The sequence below is a fragment of the Acanthopagrus latus genome, chromosome 9 (assembly GCF_904848185.1).
Source record: "Acanthopagrus latus isolate v.2019 chromosome 9, fAcaLat1.1, whole genome shotgun sequence".
Taxonomy (NCBI): Eukaryota; Metazoa; Chordata; class Actinopteri; order Spariformes; family Sparidae; genus Acanthopagrus; species Acanthopagrus latus.
The window spans coordinates 26,654,796-26,672,924 of record NC_051047.1 but is presented as its reverse complement, the minus strand read 5'-3'; the positions used below and the strand labels follow the sequence as shown (position 1 = coordinate 26,672,924).

The 18,129-nt window shown below is 41.9% G+C and overlaps 2 protein-coding genes across 18 annotated transcripts in view; one reads left to right on the top strand and one right to left on the bottom strand.

Moving 5' to 3' along the window:
• lrrfip1a (leucine rich repeat (in FLII) interacting protein 1a) overlaps window positions 1-14,923 on the top strand; it is a 43,972-nt gene extending 29,049 nt beyond the window's left edge. For 6 of the 16 annotated variants that reach the window (XM_037110437.1, XM_037110444.1, XM_037110443.1 and 3 more), the window contains 15 exons: window positions 454-513; window positions 1,195-1,278; window positions 1,425-1,469; window positions 1,823-1,885; window positions 2,386-2,463; window positions 3,637-3,735; window positions 4,279-4,305; window positions 4,394-4,519; window positions 5,009-5,080; window positions 5,669-5,839; window positions 5,955-6,047; window positions 6,256-6,348; window positions 6,531-6,623; window positions 6,773-6,917; window positions 8,119-12,511. In XM_037110437.1, the coding sequence (XP_036966332.1) occupies window positions 454-513; window positions 1,195-1,278; window positions 1,425-1,469; window positions 1,823-1,885; window positions 2,386-2,463; window positions 3,637-3,735; window positions 4,279-4,305; window positions 4,394-4,519; window positions 5,009-5,080; window positions 5,669-5,839; window positions 5,955-6,047; window positions 6,256-6,348; window positions 6,531-6,623; window positions 6,773-6,917; window positions 8,119-11,237 (4,368 nt within the window). In that variant the 3' untranslated portion in view covers window positions 11,238-12,511. Of the gene's footprint in view, window positions 1-453; window positions 514-1,194; window positions 1,279-1,424; window positions 1,470-1,822; window positions 1,886-2,385; window positions 2,464-3,636; window positions 3,736-4,278; window positions 4,306-4,393; window positions 4,520-5,008; window positions 5,081-5,668; window positions 5,840-5,954; window positions 6,048-6,255; window positions 6,349-6,530; window positions 6,624-6,772; window positions 6,918-8,118; window positions 12,512-12,967; window positions 13,018-13,284; window positions 13,406-13,494; window positions 13,575-13,667; window positions 13,773-13,861 lie in introns of those variants that run through there. The other 10 variants (XM_037110451.1, XM_037110450.1, XM_037110449.1 and 7 more) reach the window with 6 other exon arrangements.
• A 113-nt stretch (window positions 14,924-15,036) lies between these two features.
• tyw5 (tRNA-yW synthesizing protein 5) lies at window positions 15,037-18,087 on the bottom strand. 2 transcript variants are annotated; one of them, XM_037110482.1, is made up of 8 exons: window positions 17,912-18,087; window positions 17,198-17,290; window positions 16,978-17,067; window positions 16,840-16,884; window positions 16,616-16,753; window positions 15,831-15,918; window positions 15,628-15,744; window positions 15,037-15,482 (listed from the first exon to the last, which is right to left on the bottom strand). In XM_037110482.1, exons 1-8 carry the CDS (start codon window positions 17,990-17,992, stop codon window positions 15,196-15,198), a joined length of 939 nt encoding a protein of 312 aa, XP_036966377.1. In that variant the 5' UTR covers window positions 17,993-18,087; the 3' UTR covers window positions 15,037-15,195. The 2 variants fall into 2 exon arrangements, with proteins under 2 accessions (XP_036966377.1, XP_036966376.1); XM_037110481.1 differs by having other exon boundaries at window positions 16,978-17,047; window positions 17,136-17,290; window positions 17,912-18,086.
• Between the last annotated feature and the right edge of the window lie 42 nt (window positions 18,088-18,129).

Below are 18,129 nucleotides of genomic sequence, written 5' to 3'. Positions count from 1 at the left end.
AAAAAAATTGTTTTGAGTCAAACTTCAGTGGTTTGGAATGAAATTTGGTTACCAGGCAACTTTGATTGGCTGCGTGATTGTGGTCAGGTTGAAACAGGATATCACAAACAGCTCATGTGAAAGGAGAAAAATGTTCTCATCAGTTTGATAATCTAAAAGTACAATCTAAATTCTTTCTTGATCTCTTTACTCCCTAATGTCGCCACAGCATCAGCCCCAAATATCAAGTGCCGGTCATGCTGTAATTACTTCTACTTCTGACATATCTGTTTAACTACACGTCCAGACACAACAGATTTGCAAACCAGTAGTTATGTATCAGTCTACTGAAACAACGATATGTGAGCGACATGCCAACACGTTCTCTGTGATGTTGTATCAAAGCCGTGTGCTGTCAGACAGATGTGTTGTGGATGACATGTAGTTTCTGTGGTGTTGGTGTTTGGCTCTCAGAGCTCCAGATTAAGTGATGACAGCCGGCTGTCTCGTGCCTCCAGATCAGACCTGCAGCCGGTGGGTGGCTCCGCTCTGCACACTGTTTGATTTCTCATACCACTAACGGTCTGTGGTGTCACTGCTGTCTAAAGCTGTGTTAATTAACAAAATGAGTTGTAAGTCCAGCTGCTTGTGACGTGTGAAACTTTGGACTGATTTTATTGAAATAACGTTTTTATTGAGGCATGAAAATATTTTTCTAATCAAGCTGAAATAACAAACAAGGTGCATGGATTTTGTCTTCCTCGTTCTCATCGGTAGGGAGTCTTTGTTCCCAAATATGTAACAGTGGAGTCAGTGTGTGACATGTGACATGCACTGACAGGCATTTTGGGTATCTGCCTTGTTGTTATGTGTATTCAAAGCAAGTCTCAATCAAGAGATGGATGACTGTGCACAACTGGAGTTTTCTTGCGAAGTGCCTGTTGAACAGCACGGGGTGTGAAGGCTTAACTTTAGGTTCAAATACAACATACAAAAGTAACAGAACATTGTCACAAAATAGCAGATAAATTGGTTTGTGCATGTACGTGATCCTCGCTGCTGTTTACTTGTGTAGTATGAATACATTACTAACAGGTGCAAGTTGCACTTTTGTCGATAGAGCACAGATTGTGTTTCTGAACTTCCTGCCCCTTTCCCTCATTCCCACTGTCCTTCTCAATACTCTCGCTTCCTTATTTCCTTTCCTCATTTCAGGCCTCTTATGCTTCCTCTGACCTGTACAACCTCAACGGCCTGTCCTCCTCCAGAAACACTGGTTCAGCTTTCAATGGTTACCAGGTCTGTATACAGACAAATGCTACCTGACCCTACAGCTGTCTGTGGAGAGAGACAATTGAAGAGAGAACTGCTCATGCTTTCACAACCTTTTCCATCTGCAGCCTTGTAAACCTCATTCTTACCCCCAACTTCATCCTGTGTTGCAGTTCTACGGGTCACTCAGTCAGATCACCAAGCAGATCTATCGTAGGGTTGGTTCCAGTCATTTCCAGCTTACCTTTTTTCCACTCTAATCTCTCACAACAGCTTTCTTAAGAACACATGATACTGACCTTGTTTGTCGTAGAGGCTGAATTCTTATTTTTAGGTGAACTGTTCCTTTAAGTGCAAAATATTTGATTGTTACATCGAGGGTTTCCAGTTAAATGTTTTCTCACCTTTGAAAGTCACTGTACAGTTCTGAATGGAGCCACACCTCTGGCATTACAGGCACCTTTTAGTAGAAAAGCATGGAGTAAAAACACAAAAATATCATTATCTGTCACCACATCTGAAGTATATACAGAATACTGCTACTATTTACACTGTGTTTGTGTATGTGCAGAGCTCCTTATATGAAGACAGTCTCCACAGTGCGTCACGGCGAGTCGTTAGTTCGACTTCTCAAGTAAGATTTCCTGTGAACTGTGGTTTTGTTGCTTTGACTCACCTGAGATGTGACCTGGTCATGTGTGGAAAGTGTTTTCTGCTCCCGGATTATTAACTGTGCAGGATGATCAGACTAACAGTGACTGAGAGGAGTGAGGGAATAATGTGAAATAATGGACTGGGCCATGTGTGAAGCTTGTTTTTGTCTTCTTCGTACATAAACAGTGCTGCTGCATGGGATGTATTTGGAATTTAACTTGATTTAATTAAGCTTAAATCTAATTCAAAATAAAGTGAGAAGAGAAGAATCACACAGCTGTTCAGTAGTCCGTATTGTGATTAATACTGCTCATCATGGAAGATATCATGATGTTCGTTGATAATATTGGAGACCGGCCCAGGCCTGGATTGTGATTTAGTTATCTCCAGCATGTGTTTGCTACTCGTGCTGTAGGTGTGATTGTGTGCACGTTCGTAAGTGTTTGCCCTCACAGGACATGACGTATGTTTTCTCTGCAGCCTTTAGACTACACTAGCTATCGCAGCTCCGGTTCCAGAGTCTCCTCCAGGGCCAGTTCGGCCCGCGCCAGCCCAGTGGTGAGCCTTCACTCCCCAGACATCCTGCTACTAATCCCAGGGTTTAAATCACATCAGGCCTCTTGTATATGGTGCTCTGTAACTGCAATGTTTGGTTTAAGATTCACTGTTTGACATGAGAGGAATTTGGAAGTGTGCAATCATTGTTGATATAAGCAGGTATTTCCTGGTGGACCTGTACAACACAGTCATTGCAGGATGTCACTGTGCTGTTTCATTATAAGTGAGCCATGAATTGGAGCTCACTCCCTGATCATGACTCAGGGTATGAAAGTCACATTTATGCCTGAAATGTAACGATGAAAGTCCCACGAGTGTTTGGTCATCAGTCCAGTTCACTGAGCCACAGTACAGTCACTGATTGGAGCCATCTGTTGCAAGCCTGAGGCAGCAAAGTGAGGTTTAGCTAGTCATTTATACAAAAAGCTGTTTTTAGATATTCTCTTTTTGATTTAGACGTCCATTAATTTATCTGTTGCCAGGTGAAGAAGCATTACTTACATTTGTAGTAAATGATTCTGCTGTATGATGTCAGTGGTTGACAAGGAATCACCACAGCAGAGAAATGTGACACATTACATGAAATTGTGCTGAAAGGATGCGTTCGTTCCTGTTTTGATGCTGGACAGACACTTTATTTCATACATGCAAGTATTTATTCAGAATAATGGTTTGTGTCCAGTGTTTTAATGGCTATTAATAGGAAAGATAGTCTCCATATAAAAAGATGAAGAACCCAAGGTATAACAATGTGTATTTAGCAGCATTGAGATATAAGACAACTCAAAGTGTTTTACAGAATACATTACAAATATAACACTAAGAACATGTTGTGATTATATGATAAAGACAATAAAGCAAAATACTAATAAGCACATGAAAATAGTTACAGATGTTAAAAATGGATTAAGTAAATCAGTAGTCACAGATTAAAAAGAAGATATGAATGTAATTATTTGAAACCGACAGCAAACTGTAATGTTTTGAAGACAGATTTAAGGTTACATGATGAGGTTGAAGAGTGAACTTGAATGACTCTGATACCTGTTAATAATTATCTCCTCTCTCAACCTCACTGAATTTCTAACTGGCTGGTGTTTCTTGAAGTTTCGACCTGATATTGAGTGTTTGGCCTTTTTGCTGTTCTGTTTCGCCCCCTGGTGGTCGATGTAGGACAACTGCGGCTCAGTTGCCAGTTTTTTGAGGAGTGCGGCCAGCAGCAGTGGTCTCCCGCGGGACCTGGACGATGTTACTATTCCTGACTTTTCTGATGTGAGTCGCTCTGCACGTACAAGAGGCCGCGGCTGTGATGTGAGCCGAGTTCCTGCTCGGTTTTTGTTTGGTTCCTTCCTTTACGTGCACGTCATTCTGTAAGGAGTGCTGATTACACTCTGTGTTGTGTCAGAGTTTAATCTGTGTGTTGACTTTGATGACAACTAGTTTGTCTTGTGACACGAGTGTTATTCATGTGTGTGGTGTTTTATTGATACTGATGATCTGTAGATGAATGCATGGCTGTGTCAGACTAATTTTTGGTTGGAGATTTTATTTTCTGAAGGAGTTTTGTTTCCTTCTATACTAATTATCTGCATGGTGTTTCATATCAAAATAAACTTGGGCATTTCTTTGTTCATGAGTTGAAAGCTGGTTGAAGTTCACGCAAGTATTGTTTTGGCTGTTGCTTTCTCATCAGGTTATGTCAGGATAAATCTTCTTATAAGTGCTGAGCTGACTTCCTTCCTTCCTCCGTCAGTTGGTCCTCTTGGCCGCTTTATTGTCCTGTTTGTTCTGACTGTATTTTATTTGTCTCAACAGGTGGAGGACAGAGATTATCTTGAGAAGGTGAGTTAGTCAGCTCAATAAATGCTGATACTCTACTCTGCCAGTACCAGTTCATGCCAAAGAGTACTAATGAACATTTCTTCCTCAGGGGTCTCGAGCAGCTTCGGCCTTAACAGCAGGAACCCTCACGTCTTTAGGCGGGTCATCCTCGCGGAGAGGAAGCGGAGAGACGGCTATAACTGTAGATGCAGAAACGTCTATACGAGAAATCAAGGTACTGCTGAAGGAGAGGACGTTTTCTTTGTTGTTTTAAGGTATCATACAGGGTTGTTTGGAAATTTTGATAAAATCATCGTGAAAACAAGAATTTATGTTGCACATCACTCAGAAATCACCCAAAATCATGTTGCCTCTTCAGAATTCACAACATTTTGAATGTTTGACACATTTGGATAACAAAAAATAAATTCTGCAGAAACTTTTGTCTTCAGGCACCATTCATTACCCAGTCATTTATTATTAAAACACAAGTTTCAGGGTCTAGAAAAAAATAGATCATACTGTTTTATAAGTGAAAAGATTAAATGCAACAGACAGAAGAAATGTTTCTGTGAAGGTCCGTGCTGTCATGCCATTTTCATTCTTTCTGCAAACACCTGTGCCGCTCTTCTCGTTGCCCGCTCACCAAACTTTCTGCTTTTCTGATGCTGATGTCACGCTGCGCTTCTCTGCTCACTGCTGCTGCTGCTTCACTCTTCACCAGGAAATTCACGAACTGAAGGATCAGATTCAAGATGTGGAACTCAAGTACACCCAGAACCTAAAAGAAGCCAAGGTATCAGCCTGAGACCCTCACAGACAGAACCCCCAACTCCAGACTCACTTTTTACTAATATGTTTGGTGTTTCTTACTTACTGGTTATTTTCCACTTGCTACTCATAGCAGGTGAAGTGTGCAATAATAGGTGCAACCTGTTCACTATTATATTATCCAAATAGCTGGCATTTCTTTTGACAAGCAGATCAATAAACCAACTGATAATCTGCAAGTCTCTCCATGGAGTGTTTTTGGAGCGGTAATGGCGCTCTAGACTCAACACAAACAGCTAGGAAGATGTTTTTTAACTTGTGTTTAAACTTGCAAACTAGCGATCTAACTGTCAAAGTTGCATGTGCATGTTGCTGTTCTTCATTGTAATGTGTGCGTGTTCTTGTTAGTCTGCACTTCATTACTTGAACGTCAACTTACAAGGACTTAGAGTTGTTTTCTTGCATTGTCTGAAATCTCTGCCAGCTGTTCACCTGTCACCCCAAACATAAAGTTTATCCAAACTATGTGAGAGGAAAGTATGACTCTGCACCCTCAGCTGCTGAGCCCCAGCACCTGTTATATTCTTATAGTCTGTTTATGTGATGACTTCAGGATGCATTAGCAGAAGTGGAGGAGAAATATCGTAAGGCCATGGTGTCCAACGCCCAGCTGGACAATGAGAAGAACAACCTGATGTACCAGGTGGACACACTCAAGGACTCACTCATGGAGCTGGAGGAGCTGCTGTCTGAGTCTCAGCGGGGATACGAGGAGAAAGTCAAGGTATGGCAGATAGACAGAGTGATAGTCTGAGAATGTTATAGAACTAAGCTACATGTGATTTGTTTGACCTTCTAGTCAAGTTATATGTTGTCAAGCTGTCTCTTGTTCCTCACAGGAATTCGAAAGAGAGAAACATGCCCATAGTGTGCTTCAGTTCCAGTTCAACGAAATGAAAGAGACGCTAAAACAAAGTGAAGAGCTGCTAAATGTGAGTATTTGTGTGGACTGTGTGGAACAGGGTGTGGATTAAAAAGACAGATATTAAGAAAAGGGACTGATTGCCACTAAGAAAGTTTGCATGTTTAATTTCACAGCTTTCTTTTCTGTTCACACACTGTATACATGCATGCATCATGTTTCCCTTTGCTCTTTCTCTCTCTTCATCTCAAACTTTATTTCCTTTTCCTGCTGTTCAGGAGATCCGTCAGCTACGTTTGAAACAGGACGGTTTTATTAGAGAAATATCTGACCTGCAGGAGACGGTGGAGTGGAAGGATAAAAAAATTGCGGTATGGCCGATGAGCCACAGCACTTATGTGTTTTATTATCACATTCAGCTTTTACTTTTACTCACATGAATTCATTGTCTACTTTGCATGCAATTGAATGCCAACTTTCACTTCTTTTTACCCTTTTGTACACATTTCTTTTGACTTTCTTTCACACTCTGCCACTTCCGGGCCCTGCTCAGGCCTTAGAGCGACAGAAAGAATACACAGATGCGATCCGAATTGAGCGAGATGAGCTCAGAGAAGAGGTGGTGACGCTCAAAGATATTCTGAAGGTACTCAGTCAGTGTGTGGTGTCTTATTTTAACCTGTTGTGGGAAGTCTCGGGAGCAAAATTGAAACTCTGGTTCCTGATTTATTGAAGGTAGAAATGTATGACATTTGTAACCATTTGTAGTTGACGTTTGACTTTTCCTTTGTCTAGAAACATGGAATAGTACTGGGACCTGATCTAAACATCAATGGAGACATTGGCGTGGCAGAAGTTGATGGGTCCCCCAGTGCAGACGCTGCTTCGCAACCGGCTCCAGATTCACAGACAACCCCGACGGAGGGGAACAGCATGCTCGGTAAAACACAATGTGCGATAAAAAACACTGCATGGCTTGGCATAAAAACTATCTGAAGACCTTCACTCCAAAATGCTTCAGAGTGGCGATGGCACATAAAATTCATCAGTAAAAAAACACAGGAAAATCAATGCTGAGCTTCTAGATAACAAGAATGCACTGACATCTGAATATTTTGATTTTTAATATCTGATTTTGGAGTGAAGTGTTCAGTTCCCTGGGTTGTGCTCCCATAACTGATTTGCACTGACCTGAAAGGATAAGTCTGGCGATATTCTACATTTTTTGATGAGACTGAGAGTTCATCCTTTAACCTTGAAACAACCAGTGGCAAAAAATTATTCACAGCAACATAAAATAGGTAGGTTTTCCTGTAGATGTCGATCTCAACTTTTAAACAAGACCAAACAAGAAATCTTTAAAACTCTCATTTGCCTCTAAGCTTACCAAATATGTTCATCAGTGCTGGCATGATTTTCTGACAGCTGCACATTACAAATCAATGAACATCAAACTCATGTGTCTACACTGCTGGAAACTTACAAGAAGAAGCAGTAGATTTCTCCTTTAAATGAAAATGTATGCAGCACAAAAATTCTCTGAATTCTCTGAAGAAAAATGTAGAGAAACACCAGCTTTATCCTTTAAACATCTTGCTTACCTCTAATAACTTCCACTTACAAACTCGGCACACGCCTCACTTTGTCTTCACTACTCATGTGATGGCTTGAATCAGGTTTCCCTTGCAGCTTTTTCATCATTTCAGCTACTGGCTGTTAGTTCTGAATCTCTACCAGCTGTGTTAGTGCAGATGATGCTGTTGTGTAAATGCTGTCAGGTCTCTTCAGGGTCGATGGTATAAAGCACCTAGTTATATTGCCAGGAACAGTTTGGATTATTACATTCTGTAATACTTCTGGTCCGCTGGCTTCAGGCTTCTTCTCTTGTCACATTGATGTTCTGGGGATCAAGATCTTCACTTCGATGTTCCTCCTGCCTTTCCTCATCTTCATCTCCCCCTTCTTGTGCTTCTCTGGGTCATCTGGGCTCTGTGCTTCCCTTTCTGGCTACTGAATCAATCAGGTGTTCTGCCTTACCTTGACTTCTGCTGACGCATCTCCTTATCAAGATTTTTGAAAATGATATCTTAAGTCGACATTATTTGGCCCTCTATCACCGTCTGCTCTTCATGATCTCTCAGGCAACACAGAGGAAACTCAGTTGAGAAGTAGCGGAGAGGAAGAGGTGGATCCAGAGCAACATCAAGAAATGTTTGAGGAAGCCAAAGAGAATCTCTTGAGCTCTGATACAATCTGTGATGTTGATGGTGTGCCCGCACTGGAAACCCCTGATGAACAAGAGCCAACAGAAGAACAACAGGAGAACACACAAGAAGACAGTGTTGATGAAAGTGGTCTCAGCAAGGACTTAAACGTGGACATTAAGGACAGTTCAGTCCAAGAAGCCACAGATTTAATTGTTTGCAGTGCTGGGCTTCAAGCGATAACAAGTTCTGAGGAAAACGCTCCAGAAACAGAAACTCCTGAGGGGGGAGATTTAGAGGAGACAGAAACCAGAAGCAGCAGTGTTGACACTCACAGTGATGACATGAAAGAGTCACATAACATTTTAGAAGAGCAAGAAAACAAAAAGGAAGTTGTTGAGGAAAGTCATCTGAGAAATGCAGAATCATGCCATCAGCAAAAAGTCATGCAAGATGTTAAGACAGAACCTGTTGAGTCAATCCCAGCTGTGTCAAACACAGAACCAGAGCCTGAGAATGCTGAAGAGGCAGAGAACGATGAGGCGGAGGAAATATCAAGTAAATCTCAGCCTCAGGGTGCTGCTGCTTCAGGGAAAAAGAAAAGAAAGAAGAGGAGAGGCAAAAAGAAAGGAGGAGCAAATGAGGACAAGAACCAGCAAAAAGATGAAACAGAGGTCAAAACAGAAAAAGTCAAAACAGAAAAAGACACTGAAGCCGCTACAAGAGACAATGGGCAAACAACAGAACCTGCAAAACCCGATGTTGATGGTTCTGTAAATGAAACCCTTGAGGAGTCAAAGGTGAATCAAGTAAAAAATGAGCAGGACAGGCAAGAAATTCAGGAGGTAGATGGAGTAGAAGCAGTGAAACCCACTGAAACCTTTTCTCACAGTGAAACTCTCAAAGAATCAACATCTGATCATGTTACAGATGAGCACGACACGGAACAAACTTCAGGCAGTGTAGAAGTCGAACCTGTGACAACTACTGAAAGCTTTTCTCACATTGAAATAAGAGTGGATCATGTTACAGATGAGCCAGACGAGGAAATAAGTTTGGAAACAGAAGCAGTAGAGGCTGTTGCGCCCAGTGAAACCTTTTCTTGCATTGAAACACTTGAGGAATCCAAAACGGATCTTAAAACAGATGTGCAAGACGATGAACAAACTTCAGAAGCTGAAACAGTAGAACCACTAGAGGCAGTGAAAACCAAGGAAGTCTTCTCTGACCTTGACACTCTTAAGGAATCCAGAACAGATCCTCAAAAAGATGAGCACGCTGAGGAGCAAAACTTGAAAACAGCGGAAGTAGAAGTGGAATCTAAAACAAGTTTGGTTTCAGAGGCAAACCCCTGTAGTCACGATCTTATTGGCACCTCCAGCGGTGCAGAGAATTCTCCAATGGACGCCGACACCTCAACTGATGGGGATGTCGTCCACACTGACTCCGAAATCGTTGACAGTGCAGAGAATGAAGTTGGGTCTACTGATGAGATGAAATCTGAATGCACAGTTGGTGGAGAGGGAAACACGGACGCTGAATCACATGTTCCAAGCAATGATGATGTTGCTAATGATGAATCTGACTCTGCAAACAATTCAGAGAGTAAAGATAACTCGTCTGTGTCTCTCCCTTCTATCGATGGCATCACTGGTGGTCTCAAGAGATTGTCTGGCTGGATATCTGCAGCCATGAACTTGGACAACAGCAGCACTTCCAACGAGGTTTCTGATAAAGATCCCGAGGAGGCAACTGAGACAACCAAGGATGATGAGGAGGCAGAAGCAGAGACTGAACAAGAATCAGTTCCTCTCAGTCATGACGAGCTTGACAGAGACTTGATGGACTCTGAAGGCTTAGCTGAGCCCAACAGCTCCTCACGTAAAGAAAAAAGTCGTGAGAGTGAATCACTAATGGAAAACACTGATGGAGAGTGTGCTCTCGAGCAAGACCACTGCGCTGAAGAATCAGCTGCGGCAGAAGATTCAGAACATCAAAACAGTCAAAATGATAAGAGTGAAACACTTCTTGAGCTTCATGAACCCAGAAAAGACAAATCTGAGGATAATGGTTCTTCTCTACCCATCCTGCAGGACAGTGATGAAGAGAAGCCCAACAGCTCCTCATGTAAAGAAAAACGTAGCAACAGTGAATCACCAACAGAAAACACTGATGCATTCGAGACTGAAAAGAGTCCAGAGACTGTAGCGCAGGCCGAGCAACTGGATGATGCAGAAAGCCAGACATTACAGCGTGATGATCAGAGTGAGGAACCAAAAACTGAAGTGTCTTCAGAGACAGAAGAGATCAAGGACCACTGTGCTGAAGAATCAGCTGTGGCAGACAGTCCAGAACGTCAAAACAGTCAAAGTGATCAGAGCGAGACACTTCTGGAGCTGCATGAACCCAGTAAAGAGTCTGAGGATAATGGTTCTTCTCAACCCATCCTGCAGGACAGTGATGAAGAGGATGGTGAAGACGAGGAAGGGCAGTCTTTTGATTTTGATGACATGGATATTGAGATGGCTATAGCAACAGATCCCCCTAAAAGTCCAAAACAGGGAGATATTGAGGAAGGGGTTGAAGTCATGTCAGAGAGTTCAGGGCTGTGCCAAAGTAAAACTGGGTCAAATGAAAATACACAAGATGAGCCAGTTGCAAACGATGACAAGAAGTGTACAGTTGATGGGGGTAACCAGGATGATACACTAGATAAAGAGACAGATGCTGTGCCTGATGAGGAAGCCACGTCTGAAAAGGGGGAAAATGTACGTGGAGAGCAGAAAAGCACGCCTGAGGAAGAAGTAGTTGTAGCAGATGAGCCTGTAATAGAGGTAGGAAAGGTTGTAGAGTTGGGTGATGGTGCGGAGAACACTGACCAGGCAACGTCTTTTCCTGTGGAGGAAGGATTAGATGCCATTACTCAGGAGTTACAGAGTGAAGATTTGGCTTTACCAAAGAGTGCAGATAAAGAACAATCACAGACGAGGAAAGAATCAAAAAAGAACGGCAAGAAAGGCAAAGGCAAGGGCAAAGAGGAGTGTAAGATGTCTTAGCTTATAGAAGGTAGATAATATAGATAAAAATCACTAGATCTGCCCTTTAGCATTTGCTTAGCTGTTTACGAGGGGTGTCACAAGTCTCCAAATCACAGACTTGATTTGATTTTCAATTCTAAGGCCAAGATCGACTCAGTGGCTAAACATTTGCTGAAACGCTGCTGGCTGCGCCATTGTTACACTTTCACATGTGGATCTGTAAAGATCATTTACACAATCTTCTTAAGATGAAATTATCCTGTTGGCTTTTAGAACAGGGTTGGACACGTTCAAATGATAAAGATTCCAAATACCACCCTTCAGTGATTCAACAAAAAGCAACAAAACAAAGTTCGGTTTCTCAGATTTCACCTAAGTAAACCCAAGAAAATCAATAGGGAATCTCTGAAAAAGAAAACGAACCCAACATCTCCAACGCTGTCAGACTTGGCGATGGTAAAAGTTGGTTGATTGTCTGAAAGTGCAGCTGTGAGCTGTTGGTAAGCTAGCTTTGCCCTTGTTTGTTTGTTTGCATGCAAGTAGCCACATATAGAAAGAAAAAACGAACTGATCAATCACTGATCATTCTGTCTGATAATCGAAATTGAAAGAATCAAAGAGATGACACCCCTCATGTTTACAAAGCGGTAGAACAAGTATGTGCAGACCTTTACAGCACCTTGAATCTTTTCCAATGAATATTGTTGTACGTATGTGTATTTTTCTAATTAATCCATATAAACAATCCACGTCCAGTTGGCACTGAGGTCACGTGTGCGGAAAAAAATAATTTGTGGAGAGATGAGAATGTAAACTGGTAACAGTGGATTTTTACTGTTGGAAAATACTGCACTTGCTATATTTTGTTATTGATGCACATTAATTACGCTGCTTGTGATGTCTCATGGATGATATCGCTCTGATATCATACAAGATGTTTTCTTGTTACAAGTAAATGAACTTATTCATGTATGAATTTCATGTGTGTAGACTAAAAAAAGAGAAATGTTATTTGCTAATTCTCATTAAGAATCAAGCGAGTTAGCTTTGATATGTTCCGGCTGTAACGTTGACGGTTAAAATGAAAATTTGTGTGAAGACCCTGTTTCGGTTCTCAGGGACGAATACGACTTTTGATGGACTTAAAACAAAGACATTTCGATCCACAAGGAGACTGAATTCTAAAGCACAGAACATGATAAATGTATGTTTGCATTTTGTGGCACTTGATGGCGATGATGAATGTGGAGCTTCCACACTGAAATGCAAATAAATGCCCTTTAAAATGTTGATCTAAATGCATTTTTGTTATTGATACAATGAAAAGCAGCATACGAGCTTCATCCTTATGATCATATCTTTTATAACAGAGTCATGTGTGGTCATGGTGTGAATGTGTTCCTACCAGCTGTGTGCTCCTGCGTTGACCCTCTCCTCCACAGTTTTGCATGCTAACCTCCCCCCTCACGCTCCATCACTCTCCCACGGATGCCTGTTCTGTTGCATGCATCAACCTCCCACCCTGACCCAGCACCCCCCTCTCCCAACATCTCCTTGGCTCCTCCCACCCCTGGTATGTTAAGAGTCATGAAGATGGAGTTGTTGCTCGATTAATTGTTGTGGGAATTGTTGATGTACTGTGGCCTTGTGGTGCATGACGTTCCATTTGAATTACTCACCAGAGACTCGGTTGCAGATGTCAGATGAGACGTTGTTGTCTCCTCAAACGTTGTGCTTTATCTTCTCAGAGATTCGTCTGAGGAAACTGGTGGATGAGCGTGAGAAAATGATCGAGCAGGTGAGTCGGTGATGTTGCTGATGGTGGTATTTACTTCAAATTACACTGTAGTCTCACACTAAATATGTGTTTTTCTTTAAACTCAAGACAATTTGAAAAGTTGTGATAGTTTTGTTATCGGATTAAGATGAGCTACATAAATGGGTGAAGTGGCCAAACCTGCAGTGTAACATGCTTAAAACAAATTAATGGAGACCTTGTAGATGTCAGCTTATCACATGGAGAGTTTGTCGTTTACCTTGTGGTGTGTTTTGGCTCCATCTACAGGTGAAGAAACTAAAGGCTCAGCTGGAACAGAAGACTCAGAAGAACAGCACGGAGAACAACTCAAGCCCTGATGGTGAAATCCTTGAAAACGGCACCGATCCAAACATCATAGAACTGCAGAGTGCGTTTCCATATGAATGAAAACGGACAACAAGCTGCATTTTTCTACTTTTTTTCAACTAATATTTGCCTTTTCTAAATATTTTGCAGGAGACTCTAACAGACAAATAAGTGACTTGAAGTTCAAACTCGTGAAGGCGGAACAAGAAGTCACTGCTTTGGAACAAAACGTAAAGCTGACGAGAGTAATTATTTCATAAAGTACCTAAAAATACGAAAACATCCTCACTTAAGAGCTCTATTTCTATATTTTTGGTTTCCAGGTGACCAGACTTGAAGGTCAGGTGGTGCGATACAAGTCTGCAGCAGAGAACGCAGAGAAAGTGGAGGACGAGCTGAAGGCGGAGAAACGGAAAATGCAGAGAGAGGTAGAGTTTCTCACACAGAAAAAAAAAAATTTTTTAACACTCCAGCAGGTTTTAATCACCACACATTCTGTCTTCTTCCGATTCGATAGCTGCGATCAGCTCTGGATAAAGTCGACGAACTCGAGTCAAACAACAGCCACCTTTCCAAGAGACTCGAGAAGATGAAGTCGAGTCGTGGCATGGCACAGACTCCGTAGGAACTCCACCACACATCAACTCCACCTTCTTTTATCCAGAACTGGCTGATCACTTGGAAAAGAGTCTTCCTGCATTCATGGGTTTCTCTTCCATCTGCCTGATAGCAACTGTAAGAAAAACAACAAAAAAAAAGAAGAAGCTTAGTTTATGATATCCACCGAAGCAACGTGCCATTTCTGTTTATTTTCTGTATGATGAGAAATCTTCGTAGCGTCGTGCACACACAGACAGTTCATGAAGTGAGGGATGTTTGTGCACCTCATGGCTTTAGTTGAACCTCTGCACTGCTGAAGGAGGGAATGGGCCACATGGAGGGGGACTGAAGTAAATGTTGCACTGCTGCTTCTCATCCAGACTCGAGATATCCACCCGCCTTGCTCACACGGAGGACAGAGAAACTAAAGAATCGGTCCCAGCGTCCACAGCCCAAGACTGTTAACCCTCCTCGCTGAGAAGACATGAGTGCTTTGTGTGTGTGTCGTGAATGAAAGAGAAATATGAAGTGTATTTTCTGACCCACTTGCATCCAAAGCCAAACTATTTTTAGAAATGTAAATGTGTGGGTGTGTTTGTCTCTTGTGGTAAACCTGAAGTTTTTACAGAGCACCCCCAACGAAACATCATCATCATCATCATCATCATCATAGTCAACAGGAAGTCACCAGCTTTCAGTCGTAGTTCCTTCAGCCTGTAACCGTCCTTCCACTGAGATCCCGTCACGTCTCCGAGCTTCTTCTTCTTCTGCTTCACTGGTCGGCTCTGGTGCGCTCACACACTTTTATTTGCTGAGACTTTAACTGAAGAAATGTGACGACGGGGACTCTAGGCAGTGTTAGCAGGAGATACTGAACACACTGGGGAGATGCTGCTGCTTCACTGTTTACAAAGCTTTAACATGTTTGTAAGGAAACATAAAGAACTGTCATCTTTGTGCAATAAAAGTTCAAACCATATTGGTATCTGCACATGTGCAGTGTCGTCCTGGACTCATCAGTCTGTGGCCACGAGAGGTTTTAATTGTTTCTCCACAGAACGTGCTTTATTTATTTAGTCTCTAAATGTTTCAGTCAACTAGCCCAATGTTGGTGTTTTATTTAGTTTTTAAAGACAAGTTTATCCAAAGACAGTCTGTCATAATCACATTCATATTCCAAACTGAGATTCAGATGAATATCACAAAGCAGAAGGGCAAACAGGTGTTTAATCAGTTCAATTCTCTGGACCCTCATCCAGGTTTGGTGAACTGACTTGTGGGTAACGTCAGACTGTCGCAGTACGTCCTCTTCTGGATCCACTGTATCATACGTCGTCCGTAAAAGTCCCGATAATCCGCTGGGAGTTCGTCCAGAGTGTGTAGCGCTCGCTCCAGCGCCTGAAGGGCCCGAGTCGCGGCCACAGGGTCTTTGTTACCGTACGGGTCTTTTTTATCGTAGCTGTCTGCAGGTAGATGCCTCCAGAACACATTTACACCCACACCAAACTGCAGAGCCACGGTGTTGTGGAACCACAGAGCTGAGGACACAGAACGACTTTCAGTCAGGACTTGTGTGCTACAGTTTCCAGAGGTGGTGATATGAGAAGAAATGACATGATGGTATGATGAAATATCTGTAGGTGGGACTGAAGATGTGGTTCATCTACATGTGTTTTGTCTCACCGGGGATGAAAAGCAGATCTCCAGGCTCCAGCACACACTCGTATCGCTTTGCCTTCACAAAGTCAGGGAACTGTTCCAGATCCGGGGAGTCGATGTCCACGACCTCTGATTTATCACCTGATGGGTTCAATTTACATTCAGAGAGTTTGATATGAAAGTGGCTGATTCTTTTTGAAGATTCAAGCAAACAAGCAGCTGCTCACCTGACAGGTAGAGGTGCAATGCATCCTGGGGGCTGAAGAGAACAACTCTCTTCGTCCCCGTCACCTGAGCCAGCAGGTTATCCATCACCTGAAGGAATGAAGATGAGGGAGAGCTTTTAAAATTGACTGCAAACAATTAAAAGGAACAGTTCACCCAAAAATAAACTCAGCCATTATCTTTATACTGATGGAATGTCAGGTGAAGTTTTGTAGTCCACAAAAGATTGGCCTCAGTGAAGATTTTTGGCTTATAAAAGGATGTAAATAACCACTTTTTTTTAAAAAAACAACTTTGTATCGAGGCTCCCAGAGACGTTGATTATGTTGGACAAGCTGTATGGACATTTTATGTTTGTTTTAGTTGTTTTTTTAACATTTTAAAACAAGTCTCCAGTTCTTTAGGAAAATACTGCAACTCTGTTTTGCTGTGAAGCTCCAGAAATGTTTTGCGGACTTCAGATCTTCACCTGACTTTCCATCAGCATGAGAGTAGATAATGACTGAGTCATTTTTGGATGGAAGTGTTCCTTTAATTGTTATTGATTAATGTATGTAATATACTTATCTTGAAGATGTTAAAACAAAGAAAACACATTTTTAAAAAAGTCAGGAACAACAAAATGAAAATGGATAAAAAAAAAACTATCCAACTGAAACTGTCACTAATGTCTATAAGAGAGGAACATTTATCAGTTCTGAAACAAAACACTATCTTTTATCTTCAGGACTCTTAAGCTGCTCATCACACAAACTGGAACAATTTCAAATTAAAAGATGAGACTGACGTCGTAGTGCGTCCACAGCTGCAGACCACAGGAGCTGATGCGAAACACACTGGAGAAAAACTGATTCGCTGTGAAGAACTGTGGGATGTGAAAGTCCTCGGCCAGGACGGGGAACTGTTTGCTCAGATCAGCAGGTTCCTGTCAGAGAGACGAATGGTTTGGTTAGGAGCCTCTGCAGAGTCAGACTGGAGACCTCCTTCTTCTCCACATTTTTATCTTTTTACCTTTCTCACATCCTCTCCGAGTGACCGAAGATAATAACTCTCATCCTAAAATAAGACAAGGACTTTGTGTCATTAAAAGATAAACATATTGGTTAAAAAATAAAAGTAGATTCTATGTCCGAGTTTTGAGATCGTTACCTCACAGAGGAAGAACTCAGAGTGTTTCTTTTCAGATGCCCTTTTCACAAATTCATCAAAAGGCAGAGTCCTGTGGATAAAGAGGTGCAGCTGACAAATGTGCAGAGAGAGTATTGTTTAGTTTTAGTGTGTTGATGTGTTTGTGAGAGAGAGCTCACTTGTACGCAAAGTTTTTGTGCAGAAAGTCCATCTGCGGCACGGTGGATACGTGGATCTTCACCTCCTTGTCTCCACCTTTCTGTCCAAGATATTCAACCGTCCACTTCTCGAGGCAGGGACCGAGAGAGACGCCTCTCAGCACGGCCGGTCTGCGCTGGAAAACAATCACATTACATCACTTAAATGCAGATCATTAGATTCAGTTTACACATCTGGGGAGCAGCTGTCAGGCTGTTAGAACAGTTGTTCAATGTCAGCTGCAAACTGAGGTCATACAGTCTAAAAGACATGGCAATTTACCAGGCTGGAATAGTCTAATGACTCATGGAGACTTAAAGTCAGCATATCTTCAGTATTATAAGTTTTCTTTTACCATTGTAAGGTTTAGACACAGCATCCACCACAGCCAATTGAATGTAAATCAATGTGAAGCGCATTCTTCTGGTCCACAAACTTCAGCCTGAAATACTTAAGTAAACCTTCAAGGCAATACACTAAGTGGAAGCTGCTGGATTCAGCATTAAAATTTATTTAACAGCACTTCAACATGTATTAAATGTTCAGTTCAGTCTTTAAAACGGACAGTTTGATCAAACTAACAAGATATTCACTTTACAGAGCTCTTAAACAGAGAGAAGCAGAAAATTCTCCAATTATCATCAGCTGCTTAAAATGTCAAATTTCTAGCTGCAGTCTGGTGCAGTTGATACTGAAGTGACCAGCACCTGCAAACATGGAGACCAACACTTGGTTTCAGGTGAAGATGTAAACTTACCTGTGGGTAAATATCGCGCAGGAAGACTTCCTTGTCCACTTCTGTGAATATCGGCACTGCTACTTTTTCCTGAAGCTCCATTTAACATGATTTACTTCAAATATTCACCTGCAACACAAGTAAACAGCTCTGACTGGTCCGGGTGTCACATTGTAAGTGTTCCCCGTATAAACAAATACCACGAAGTAAAAGACGACTGTAAAAAAGAAAAACAATGC